The 14,131-nt window shown below is 34.9% G+C and overlaps 1 protein-coding gene across 17 annotated transcripts in view; it reads left to right on the top strand.

The window, feature by feature from the left end:
* Positions 1-14,131, top strand: part of DZIP3 (DAZ interacting zinc finger protein 3) — a 95,413-nt gene that overhangs the window by 3,956 nt on the left and 77,326 nt on the right. For 15 of the 17 annotated variants that reach the window (XM_026492850.4, XM_026492871.4, XM_057306562.1 and 12 more), the window contains one exon: positions 11,186-11,285. In XM_026492850.4, the coding sequence (XP_026348635.1) occupies positions 11,254-11,285 (32 nt within the window). In that variant the 5' untranslated portion in view covers positions 11,186-11,253. Of the gene's footprint in view, positions 1-7,038; positions 7,169-8,339; positions 9,457-11,185; positions 11,286-14,131 lie in introns of those variants that run through there. The other 2 variants (XM_044381856.3, XM_044381877.3) reach the window with 2 other exon arrangements.

Raw genomic sequence — 14,131 nt, 5'->3', positions numbered from 1 at the left:
TTGTCTATTTTATTCAACTTTTTAAGAACCAACTTTGATTTTATTTTTGTTTTTCTTTTTTTAAAATCATTAATTTTACTTTTATGTTTATTCCATCCATATACAAATTTTTCCTTTATTCTTATAGTTTTTAAAAGTTTCAGGTTAGCATATTTACATACTGTATATATTTTTATAAAGAACATTTATGCCCACAGATTTTAAGAAGACAGTAGCTAAAGTGAGCATCTGTATTTCACTTTTAAAAAAAGTTAAATTAGTTTAACCAATCAGATACAATTTTTTTTTAAATACTAATATTCCTTCATATTCAAAGAGCTAGATTCTGTTAGACAAAACGGCATAAGTGCTGTTGAGAGAAATAGATTAGCTTTAGGAACACATGATATATTTTAATTTTTTTAATTTTTTAATTTTTTTAAATCTTTCTGACCCATGGGAAAGAGATTGCCTTTTTTTTTTTTTTTTAATTTGACAGAGAGAGAGAAAGACAGCCAGAGAGAGAGGGAACACAGGCAAGGGGGAGTGGGAGAGGAAGAAGCAGGCTCCCAGAGGAGGAGCCCGATGCGGGACTCGATCCCAGAACGCTGGGATCATGCCCTGAGCCGAAGGCAGACGCTTAACGACTGAGCCACCCAGGCGCCCCCACATGATATTTTTTTAATACTTGATTATGGCAAAATATCAGTATCTTCAAGGTTTGGCCTAAAATCCCTTTTCTTCATAAATTTTTATTGCTGTCCTTTATATTTGCATAGATATTTTCCTTAATTTGTAGTTCCAGAAACACATTAAAGGGAGTTAAAAAAAAAAAAAACTTTCTTAGGACCTTACAACTCAGTATTAGGGCTTTCTATCTCCTTTATTTCTTTTGGAAAAACTTTACATATCATCAGTACTGAAGAGTAAAATGGAAATTTTTAATGTCTCATGACCAGGGCTTAAGTCCTGTTAGATAAATCAGCCTGAATGAGGATACAAATTTTTGACCGAAGTACAGAGTTCGTAGAATACTAAATCTTGTAGTATGGGAGTTATACCAGAATACAGGGCTAATTGTTCATTTACCCACCATACATTTAATGAGTGCTTGAGTGGTAAGTACATTTCTGGGTTCTGGGGTTATGGCAGTGAATTAATTAATATGGTAGACAAAAAATACCCAACTGGACCTTTTATTTTAATGTGAAATATAGTCAACAAATAAGACCTGTACGTAAAATATGTGAATGTAGTAGTAAGTGCTGTGGAGGAAAAGAAAAGGAGGAGGGATAGGAGGTATCAGAGTCAGGATGGAGTGTTGGAATTTTAGATAGTATGGCATACAGTTCAGTATTTGCTGCATAGCAAATCACTTCATACTCAGTGGTTAAAACCATAAGCATTTATTTCTGTGGGTTGACTGCAGTTAGTCTGATCTAGACCCAACTTGGCTGAGTGGCTCTGCTCCAGTCATTTTGTGGGTAGAGCGCAATATCTAGAGCTCAGTTTCTGTTATGTTACGATGTCTACTAGGCGTCCAGGAGATGCTGAGTGTTCTGTCGAATATATTATTTGTAGTTAACGGAGAGGTTAAGACTGAAGATAAAAATTTAAAGCCTTCAGCCTAAATGATAAAGGGTGAGTACAGATAGAAAAGACTGAACCATAGGGTACTTAAATACTTAGAGGAACCAAAAAGAACATGGAGAACTGGTTGCCAGAGGACAGAGGCCCTGTCTTTATTCCATGGTTATCTGCAGGGATCAGTCTTATGGTAGTATGTGGACTGCTTTTGACCCCTAAAGGAGGAATCTAGGTTGGCAGAGTCCTTCAGAGGACTTGTGATGTGCAGAAGGATGGGTAGCTTCATTCTCTAAATCAGTATTAAGTGCTGAAAGTGTGCCAGGTGCTGTTGTAGGCACTGGGGATATAACAAAAAGATTTAAAAAAAAATTCTGACTTTTGGGGGCTTCTGTTCAGTGGAGACATGAGGTCAGATGTAAAGTAAGAGATTGTAGGAATAAACAGCAGGTAGAACAAAAGTTCCAGCGGCCCAGGTTCTCAAGATCCAAGGCAAAGAAATCTAGTGGTAGAAAATTGGCAGAGGTCTACGCATGGGGTCATTTAGATACCCTGTCTTTACTGTGGTTAAAACAGTTCAAATATTAATATTAAATCAATTTTTCCCTTTATGCAGAGCCAGAAAACAGTCTATAGAATTTCAACTCTCATTTTTCAGAAATGTTACCTTCAACACAAAGGCAAAGAACCTATTAAATAAGCTAAAATTATTCTCTTTTCAGTTATTCTTCCTGTTTCTTTTCCCAATCAAGTATTAAAATTTATATAAATCTCTAAATGATTTGCCAAACTGTAAAATTAACTTTTTCACTTTTCAAACAATCCCTGATTTTTTTAAAAATACATTTTCCAGAATTTAACTTTAGTCTAAGTACGTTTGGATAATTTGGATAAGTGTTTTTTTTACCCTATTTTCACATCTAATTTCATATCCTAGTATCAGAAGATTGGCTTTTTTAAAAAAATATGAGTATTATCCATTGTTTCTGAATCCAATTTTGTAAATAAAGACAAGTGACATAATTTTATTTTAAATTAAGGTATAGTAATCATTTTTAATTATAACTAGTATTTATTGAAGACCTTTGAACAGAGCAAAGTCCTTTGCATATGTCGTTTTAAAATTTCTGATCTTTCAGAAATGGATATTATTTAGTTCATGGAAAGGGTAGATATCTGTTTCTTGAATTAAAATGTGAAGCCATTTTCTAAGAAAGTGATGTCCGAAGTGGAACATGCACACCTTAGGGTATGTGAAACTGTCAAGGTGTGGGAACAAATATTGGAACTTTTTACTTTTTTAAAATCTCATTCTTTTTTTTATATTATAGTAATACCTGCATATAATTCATAAATGAACTGCTATTTATGTATTTTCAGTGTATTCTCAGATTTATTGCTTTAGATACATGTGATCAAAAAAATTTGGAGTCTTTTCCAAAATCGTTAAGCTTAACAGAGCATTTAGACACATTAATTATTGTTCATTTCAGTGCCGTGTGTAGTACCTGGCATTTTTCTGAATTGTTTTGTTGAACAAATGAATTCTCTTAGCAAAAACTGACGAGAGTATTGTATGATGAAATATTAAGATGTCTTGATTAATTATCTTTGCAGTATCATTTACTAACCAGTAAGACCATGTGAACAGTTTTGTTTCTGAGTGTTTGTCTTTATGCACATTATTTAGTTCAGCTCATAATTGAACACCACGCTTATATAAAGTTAAATATTGCACTTAATGGGACATAGTGGAAAGAACATGGAATTTGCAGTTGGTGAATCTGGGCCTGAGTTTCTGCTTTTATTAATTTGTTAGCGATATGAACTCTCTAACCCTCAGTTTCTTACTTTTTAAAATGTATTACAGTCATGTTTATATTTCAGAGTTGTGTGAAGATCAGTTTTGTATTCAGCCATATATATATAGAATATAGGTTTTCAGCCCAGGGCCAGACATATGTGTCTGATGGAGCTGATGAAAATTAATCTTATTTTTGATGAAATCAAAGTTAATACACCCAATTAATTTTATGACAGAGAACTCTTCATAACCAAAAGCTTCACCTACATTCTCAACTAAATCTTTCTTACTAACATATTTCTTTCTGAGATAATGAGGGGCCGTCAGTGTTCTTAACATTGGTGGATCAGTTTGGATTTGGGTATTGTAGGCTTTGTCATTGGTGGTGAGAGTCAAATACATACTGTGTCCTCCACTCCCTGCTGGATTATCATCTCTACCTGTGTCGTGTCTCAACATTCTGTCTTGTTGCCTTTCCTTTTTTCATTATTGTCTAACCACAGTAATGACAACATTACTGAAAATATTCCACTTTTGAAAATTTGCTTAGTGTTAACATGTGCTCCTTCCAAGTGTTTCTAGCAACATTTCTGAACAGCATGGTTTTGGCAGTGCTACCTGTACATAAACTGAAATTGATGGGTGTTTCAATATCTGGATTTTTTTCCAGGTAAATCCTAACCTTGTGCATATTCATTGTAGGTACATTCCAGATATTGAAAACAAATTAATATATATATTCTATAGGTTTGCTGTGTAAGTCCAGAAGTAACTGACTGAATAGATCTGAAGAGAATTAAAAACCTACTTCTGACAAGAAACTAAGTTTGACAAGGATGTTTCTTTTTTTTGGCAGATTTATAAGGAGGAGTACTGGGTAGGCATTGCAGTGTTCTTGCTTTCTGAAATTAAGGTGCCAGACAGTGTTAATGATGATTTTTGCAAAATGGCAAGAGCTGTGATAGACCATGAATGCCCTGATCTTTTGGGGCAGGAAGGATCTTCAGTTTCTGATAACTTTTACAAAGATTTTCTAACCATCATCCATCAGTCCTGAAGATGGCCTAAGCAAACTTTTTTCTTTGGGGTAAAATAATGTTTTGGCTACCTGTGTCTAGGTATGTTCATTTTGTGGCCTTGCCAAGAAGTTGAACAAATACAAAAATGGATGAAATTAATGGAAAATTAGAAAACCAAATAATCAGTATATTTTGTTCACTCTTAACACAGCTAGTAACAAAATAATGAGTCTAACCTCATGGTCTAGTCATTCTTGTCTACCTGGAGCTCACACTTGAGAAATAAAGACTTTTGGAGTGTTAGGGTCACAGAGCACCTATTTTACTGCTTTAAAAGCCACCCGGAATGGCTGTTGCTGGTTGCCTAGCATACATAAGCAGATCAATAATAGATAAAATTTTGATTTTAAGAACTCCCATCCCAAATGTCTTAGCTTATTCCTAGAAACTGTCCTTTTCATATTTTTTTTAAGCCTTGAAGTAGTTACTACTTATACAGATCAAAACATCTCACCTCTCAATTTCAAGGAATTTTTTGGAATTCTTTTGATAAAATCTAGCAGAAGTGTTAACAAGCATTATCAGAGTCTACTTTGCTAATAGACCCACGACCTTCTATTAAGTATACTTAGTTCAATGCTGATGTAGTAAATCTAACTTTTGAAAATAGCTATCAAAATTTTACCAAGTTGCATTTTCAAGGTTGTTATTGGAACAATGTTAGTAATAGCAAAAGAAAAAAAGGGAAAACTAAAGAGGAAGTGTTTATCAATAGTCGTCTGGTAAAATGATATATTTATACAACGGTATATCATACAGTTTAAGAAATATGAGAGATATATATATGCTGGTGTGAAAAACTCAAAATGCCAGATGTGCGTACTAGCTGCCATTTGTGCCATGTAGGATATATTTGAAAAATGTGTTTTTTTGTCCCAGTTCTTAAGCTCATTATTAATATCATTCCATAATAGCAATTCTTCATCGAGGTAGAGAATTGGAAAAAAAGTGAACTGATTTTGCTATAAATTTAAACAAAATTTGATGATAATGATGGTGGTAATGATAGTAACACTTATATAGTGCTTACTATGTGCTAGGTACTGTTCTATTACATGTTTTAAACATTCAGTCTTGATTACCTGTGAAGCTGGGACCATCTTTATCCCTGTTTTTCAGACAAGGAAACTGAAGCACAGATGTTAGTTTCGTTTCAAACAAGGTTGCACAGCTAATGTGTGTCAAAGCAGTTCTATATACCCTTGCAGACTGATTCCAGTGTTTCTGTGCTCTTAACTACCAATGCTATGCAATCTCTTAACTTTTGACTTTGAGAAATCTAAATAAGATATTTTACGTCATTTCTTTCTTGTAGGCAAATGATTTGCTTGTGTTTGTACATGCTATATGAATCCAGGATAGTCTTACTGTTCTGCCTCAGAACAATCTGTTATGTGTTTACTTAATTAACCTTTTCACTTTTGATCAGTTAGGTGATTCTCAACTGCAGCGCTTTGTCCCCTAGGGGACATTTGGCAGTGTTTGGAGACATTTTTGCTTTTCACAATGGAGCTGAGAGGTGGGATAGAGTTGCTACTGGCATCTATTAGGTGGGAGGCAGAGGTGCTTCTTAACATCCTAAAAATGCATAGTACATCTTCCCATAACAAAAAATCATCCAGCCTAAAATGTAAATAATGCCAAGATTGAGGAACCCTGATTTAGTGGGCATAAGAGAAGTTCTCATAACTGAATTTCTCTCCTGAAAAATACCAAGTATATTATTTTGTTTTCAAGCTAATAGCATTGAGAAAAGTGAGTTTTATTTTTACTGTTTTTGCACACTTGATACTCTCTTTTTCCACCTGGCATTGTGTGAGGGCCAGAACTGACAAGGGTAGCAAATTAATGGGATATCTACCCACACACTGAAATATGAACTTGTTGGCCAGTTAGAGCCTCTACCTTGGTCGGGTGACTTAAGGTGAGCGCTTAAGTGGATTTAAAAAACAATATGTTCATATACTGTTTGGGGGAGGTGACAAGCGTGCTACAAGGTAAACATTTGAACGAATGATTAAACAATTATAAACAAAAGCTGTGTCCCTTCTGATGTGAATAAGCACAACTTTAAAAGTGGGAAAATCCTTTGTGATAAAAAAAAAAAGTTTGCTATAATTTCAGTAGATAAGAGGGAAAGTGGGGGCTAGGAACTCGGAGCAATAAGGAAGGCATCTTACTGTAGTGAAGATAAAGATGGCAATACCTTATTTTCCAACCAGTAAAATAGCCTATGGCTAAATCATTTTGCTTGGTGGACAAAGATGTGCTGTAAGTTGACACTGAACTTTAACTCGCCCTCTGATCAACCAGCCAGCACCCGAATAGGTTCCTGTAGGAGAGCAGTCCCTTAGTTCCAGGAAGGCTGAGTAAATTTTTAGTTTCCTCCTGACAGGGAAAGTTGATTGAAATGAATACACCAGGGGAAACCAGATCCATCCTTTCTCCCATGTTAACCCTGATTTTAAAGGTTTCCTTCAGCCTCTTCTAGAATGGTAAGAACCTGTGGATTATTTTAGAAGCACAGTGTTAACGTTTCAGGCTGGCTACTTCCTTTCCGTTGCTAGGCACTGACGCCTTCCTTCCCCACAGAGGCTGTAAAGTGCTGCCGCTGCTGCTGTTTGCAGTGGGGTGTGCCACACGTGATCTGCTTAGCTCCTGGGAGATGATGGGGTTGATGATACTCTCCTGGAAAACCTTTCATCACAGAGATTCAGCTCAGGTTGTATTTCTAAGCAAACTGAAAAAGCCATTAGCTTTTCTTAACTCTTAATTCAGGATCCAAATATCTTCTGATTTATTAATTAATATTACGCCCTTTTATTTTTCAAGCTGAACACTGAATACCTTAGCAGAGGCCTTCCATCTTTACCTTGTTGCCAGAGAATTTTCTTCCCTTTTCAGCCTTGCTGTGATCTGTACAAACAACTGGCTGAAGGAGAGCTTATCAGAGGGGGAGGTATCTGTATCTGGGCTTTTAAATTCTGGAAATGAGGGGATTGCTTTGTCTAGAAAAGGCGTCTGTTTGTATGTTCTGTCTGTGAGATAATGCCTAACTTTTTAAAAAAATAAGCTGGGAGGTTATAGAAAACATAAAAACAGTTTGATCACAATCCTAGAATTCTCAAAGCCATGTCCTTTTCTATACAGCTTTATTGAAGAGATGAAGTAGATCTGATTTAGTGTGAAAGAACGTCGCTCTGTTTCATTTTAGGGTTAGGTTGTATCTTTCATCGGTATTGAACAGAGAATGCAAATTTAAATAGATGTATGGTTCTGCTTACTGAGTTTTTAAAAATAAGAGTAAAACTATAAAATAATTTACCTAGGAGAACTGGATTCTGCATAGGTGAGTTATACTGACAGCAAGACATATTTTGTTAGGGATGGGCAAGAAACTAAGGTTTAAAAAGCTCTCTTTTAAATCAGAAAATTTATTTTTTTAACTTTTTAAAAGTGTAGTTGACATACAGTGTTACATTAGTTTCAGGTGTATAACATAGTGATTCATCATCTCTGTAGGTTATGCTATGCTCACCACAAGTATAGCTACCATCTGTCACCATACATTATTATAGTATCATTGACTATATTTTTCTGTTGTACCTTTTATTCCTGTGACTTACTCATTCCATAACTAGAAGTCTGTATCTCCTACTCCTCTTCACCCATTTTGCCCATGCTCCAACCCCTTTTCCTCTGGCAATCATCAGTCTCTGTATTTATAGGTCTGATTCTGCTTTATTTTGTTTATTCATTTGTTTTGTTTTTAGGTATTTGTCTTTCTCAGTCTGACTTATTTCATTTAGCAGAATACCTTCTAGATCCAGCATTTTTTTTAAAATGGCAGGATCTCATCCTTTTTTATTACTGAGTAATATTTCATTGTATTATGTGTATGTATATATACTACATCTTCATCCATTCATCTATTGGCAGACACTTGGGTTGCTTCCATATCTTGGCTATTGTAAATAATGCTACAATAAATAGGGGTGCTTATATCTTTTCAAATTAGTGTTTTCATTTTCTTTGGGTACTTAATAGAATTATTGGATCGTATGGTATTTCTGTTTTCAATTTTTTGAGGAACCTATGTACTTTTTTCCACAGTGGCTGCACCAATTTCTGTTCCCACCAACAGTGTATGAGGGTTCCTTTTTCTCCACATCCTCACCAACACTTGTTAGTAAATGAAGAAATTTAGATAGAAGTCTGTGTGTGTGTGTGTATGTGTGTGTGTGTGTTTTGATTAAGAAGTATCCATTGAATTGTTAGAGAATTACCCTTGTCTCTCAAGACTTATCCATGTAATTTAGAGCTGGTGTGAGTCAAATATAGAATATAGATACAGGCAGTATCATAATTAGGAATACTAGTTTTGGACTTGTTTTAGCCAGGCACTGAGTTGCCCCTTCCCTGTTAAGTTCACTAATGACAGGATACTCAAACCTCAAGGCTTATGAGGGTTCAGATACTGCTGGTACTTCTTTTCTATGTGTTCAGTTGGCTTTTTCTGCCATTTAGGGAGAGTCAACATCAGGTAAAATAGTGTTTCTTTGAGTAATTGCAATCTGAATTCTTAATAGGTGACTTGGGAATGATCTTGTATTTTCTTGATTTGGGTATTACCTATGCTGAATTGCATTTTAATAACGGGCCTCCAAAAGCTCTACCGCTCTAACTTATGGCTGTATATTACATATGCTGTTAGAGAAACTGGCTACCCAGTTACTAGGATTAATAAGTGGTTCAGAGATAAGAAATGAGAAATTTTATCCAGTCTTGGGCTTGGCAGCAAGGCACTTTAGGTCTGTTTTCTTTATGCTATCGCTACCACTTTCTTTTTTTTCATTATTTCTTTCTTTGTCCCATAGCACTGAATAGTGGTTTTACACGCTTGCTCTAATACTTCCTGGACGTTCATACAAAGGGATTAGAATGGGAAATCAGCCTAGCCGAGAACAATGGAGTCTGGAGGCTTGAACTCTCAAAAAATACAAAACAAATGTGACTAATTTTATTTTATTTTTTTTTTGAGGTACAAATATTTGTAAACTAATGTGTAGAAGCAAATGAGAAGAGTTGTATCCTTAACTCATTGAAATTATACTGTCTTTGCCTTCTTTTAAGTAACATCTTCTTTAATTAAGATATGTCTATAAACTTATGTGTAGAAGCATATGGGAATAGTCCTGTGTTCAGCTTATTGAAACTACACTGTTTAACCTTCTTTCAAAAAAAATCTTTCATTAAGATGCAGGGATACAGAGTTATGTATAGAAGCATATGGGAGAAGCCATATGCTCAACTCATTAAAACTACACTGTGTATATACCTTCTTTCAAGTAACATCTTTCATTAAGATATAAGTGTTTCTTTTTTTTTATTTTAATTCCAGTTAGTTAACATACAGTGTTATATCAGTTTCAGGTGTACAAGGCAGTGATTTAACAATTCTGTACATCACCCAGTGCTCATCACCACAAATGCACTTCTTAATCTCCATTGCTTATTTAACCCATCCTCCCACCCCACCCCGCTTCTGGTAACCATCAGTTTGTTCTCTATAATTAAGAGTCTGTTTCTTGGTTTGTGTCTTTTTTCCTTCACTCATTTGTTTTGTTTCTTAAATTCCACATATGAGTGAAATCATATGGTTATGGTATTTGCTTTTCTCTGATTATTTTTCTTAGCATTATACTCTGTAGCTCCATTCATGTCATTGCAGATGGCAAGATTTCATTCTCTTTTATGGCTGAATAATATACCATTGCATACATATATACCGCATCTTCGTTATCCCCTCATCTATAGATGGACACTTGGGCTGCTTCCATAATTTGGCTATTGTTATTGTGCAGCTTAGGGTGTAAATGTGACTAAGTTTAGAAGAATTGTTCTTGGGACAGTTAAGGAGAGAGTTATATAAATAAAGAGATATACTAATGGACACTCTATTCTTTTTGTTTTCATTTATGTTGCTGCAGGTTTTTTTTTTTCCTTTGAGGAAACATTCACAACATTCATTGATATTTGAACCAGAGTATACATCCCACCTTTCCTATTTTATGAAGATACAGAATCATATCTATTGGGGGAAAGTGGCTAAATGTTGCCTTTAGACTAAAAGAAAACAAAACAATTAGTGTTATTGAAGATTGTGTTAAACAGAAACTCTTACACTCTGTGGAAATAAATTAGTATGAACCTTTTGGGAAGCCATTTAGCAGTATGTGCTAAGACTTAAAGTATCGGTGTCTTTTGACTGAGAAATTCTGAGAATTTCTTGTAAGTGAATAATCATAAATATAGAAAAGTCTTATGGATAGTGGAGTTTATCACAAAACTAATTATGATGGAAGACTAGGAAACAATCTGAATGTCCATCTATAAGATAGTGGTCTAGGAAACCCCAGTCAACCAGTTGTTGGGTAGCCAGTGAGAATACATAGTAGGAGTATAACATAACATGCAAAATGCTTTTGTTACAGTGTTCACTGGTGAAAACTGTAGTGTAGAACATTGATTATTCAGTATGATTACAAATTTGTAAAATACGTTTGGACAAAGTATAGTTAAGTGTAGGCAGTGACTTATCTTTGGATGGTGAAACCATGTAATTTTCATTTTCTTTTATAGCTATTTCAAAATTTTCTTCAATTATGTATATTTTTATAATGGGGAAAAAGAATGTAATCCTTCTACCTTCCCACTAAAAATATTACTTTTCTTACAGCCTTAAACATCAGTAGTAAAAGTCTGCAAGCATTGGAATAAGACTTTTGCAAAACAACATTGTGGAGCATGGATTCTCTATCAGAGGAATTTTTTACAAGGTAAGGGATGGGTTGACAAAAACCAACTACATTTGTTGCATTTTGAAGACACAACATTTGTCCTTTCCACATAACTTTGGGAAGCTAGCGTGATTGAGATACCCTTATGCTTGGAGATAATTTATCGACTTTGATTAGTGGGGGATGTAGACTTAGTGAAATCTAGTTACAGAAAATTTCTTTTAAGGACCACTCTCTAGCTAAAGAGTTAAGAATTGAAGAATTTGCTACAGCTTACTACACGTGGGCATTCTCACCAAAATAGATTAATTGATCTATTAATTTATTTTACAAGCATTTGCTGTAATGCTTATAATGTAAAGTGCCTCCTTGGTACTTAGAGAATAAAGACAGACAAAATTTTGGGTACTTAGAATTATAATGTAGTAGGAAGATATATAAAAAGTTATATCTTTAGGTAAAGTACATGCATAATGCCATGGCTATATGTAGAAAGTTACTATGGATTGACTGGGGTTAAGTGGGTTTCCACAAGATGACACTTGAACTGAACATTAAAGGAAAGAAGCATTTTAATATATGTAGAAATGGAAGGAAACAATAAGACAAAGTACTTAAGATAAATGATTGGGAGGATTTCAACTGTCTTCTAAGGAGTTTAGCTATATTTTGTGCAGAACCAATGACATTTTAAAAAGAGAAAGGAAATTTTACACTGTATTTTGGAAAGACTACTTCTTAATGGTGGGAAGGAAGAGATAACGAAATACAACACTACTAGCTCAGGACGAAGCTGATAAAGGCTTGCAATGGTAGGAATAGAAAACAAGAGGGATTTATAGAACTAGAATGAACAGAATTCTATGACTGCTTAAATATGAGGAGAGGGACAAGAGAGATGACTCAAAGGTTTCTAATGACCAGAAGGAGATATGTACCATTAACTAATATGGGGCTCAAAAATGGAGACCAGTTTAATGTGTGCATGAGAAAGAGAGGACAGATGATGCATCACTTTTGGATATGAGGAAATGGAGGTGTTGGTAAGATGTCTTAAGTTGTGGAAGTTGTTGAGTAGATGGTTAGAAATTTGTAGAAGTGTCAAAAAGCAAGGCTGGAAGTATAGATTCAGGTGTCATTAGAATGGCTGCTAATAGAATTCATGAAAGTTTGCTTATTTTTTTTATTCATCCAATAAATATTTGAGTGCCTACTTTATGTTTGATGTTGGGATAGAGACTTGGAGGTTAAGTAATTAGAAGGGCCTGATCCCTATCTGAGGGGGTTTGTTTATACATGGGCATAAATGAAATTGATTTAAGTAGAAAATGTAGTAAGAAAACAGAGGGATAAAAAAGGAACATTAGTGGGGCGCCTGGGTGGCTCAGTCAGTTAAGTGTGTGACTCTTGGTTTCAGCTCATGGGTTGTGGGATTGAGCCTCGTGTCGGGCTCCATGCTTGGCGGGCAGTCTGCTTGAGAGTCTTTCCCTTTGTCCCTTCCCCTGCTGCTCTCTCTCTCAAATGGATAAATCTTTAAAAAAAAATTGAACATTAGTATATATACTATGTATATTTAAGGATATATTGTGATAGCAAAACTTCAGCTCTTAGCAGCAGAACAAAACATATAGGTGGTAAAAGTAGCAAAATAGCAAAAGAAAAATACTAGTCTTGTGTCTAGTTCTAGCTTTGCTACATTCTCTAGGTGTATAACTTAAAAAGTTATATAATCTCTCTGGACATCAATTTAATCATTTTAATATATAAAGTGACTGCCATAGATGACTGCTTATGTACCTTCTTATTCTAATATACCAGGAGCATGGTTTGATACTGTTAATTTACATAGTTTGTATTAAATATTAAAATAATAAATGAATATGACAAATGAGGAAGAGGTGTAGCCAGTGGTAGAAACTGTGAAGGAGAGGGCTAGGAGGAGAACCAGCAGCAGCAAAGATCGCAGAGGTTTTCAAGGAAGGTTGGAAGGTATGATGGGCAATGTTAAATGATGCAGAAAGACAGGTAGAATGAAGAACTAAGACAAAGCTGTTGAAATAGCAAATAGTAGGATTTCTTTAGTAACCTTTAATAGAGTCATTTTAATGTTGGAGAGGGAATGAGGATTAGTTAAGATTACATATCAAAATTTGTTAGAAACTATGGTGAATATTATAGCAGCCCACGTTCCACACTTGAATAAGAAGCTCTAAAGTAGGGTTTGGACATCTGGATGGTTCAGAAGCTTCACAGGTGATTTTAATGTGCATCTGAGACTGAGAACTGTTGGGTTGAGGAGTGAATGATCATGAAATAGAGTTAGCAAGAAGGATATACATTTGAGAACTTTTTGTACTCTTCCACAAACCTGAGGCTTCAGAATACTGCTGCAGTATTTTTCATTCCTTGACAACACAAGAAAGTTCCTTGTGTTCCTCTTTGGAGTGGCACTTAGAAGTGGATGAAAAGACAGTTAAGAGGATTTTTTTGCCATGACATTTTATGAGCACTGAGAACCATCTTGTGAAATATTGTTTGTGTGTATAAATCATCTTCTGTTGAAACTTTCACTACGTGGATAATACTATACTATTTATATGTCCCAGTTTCCACTGACAAAGTCGGTAGGCGCATAGTGGGTGATAAATGATTGTCTAGGAAATGAATACATAAATGTGAAGTAAGATAGGATAATTTTTGTAAAATACAGTGCAGAGTAAATCCATTGATGTTTCTTAGTTTTTTCTCTGCTAGTTTATAGAATTAAGATCATATAAATCCTATATGATCCTATGTTATGGTTCTTATGTTATGGGCCCTATGTCATGGTTCTCTATGTAGGCAAAAGCAATTTTATAAATAGTTTTTTCAGTTCTGTATGTAAC

The sequence above is a fragment of the Ursus arctos genome, unplaced genomic scaffold, assembly GCF_023065955.2.
Source record: "Ursus arctos isolate Adak ecotype North America unplaced genomic scaffold, UrsArc2.0 scaffold_4, whole genome shotgun sequence".
Lineage (NCBI taxonomy): Eukaryota > Metazoa > Chordata > Mammalia > Carnivora > Ursidae > Ursus > Ursus arctos.
The sequence above is the reverse complement of the archived record's forward strand: the minus strand, read 5'-3'. Positions and strand labels throughout refer to the sequence as shown.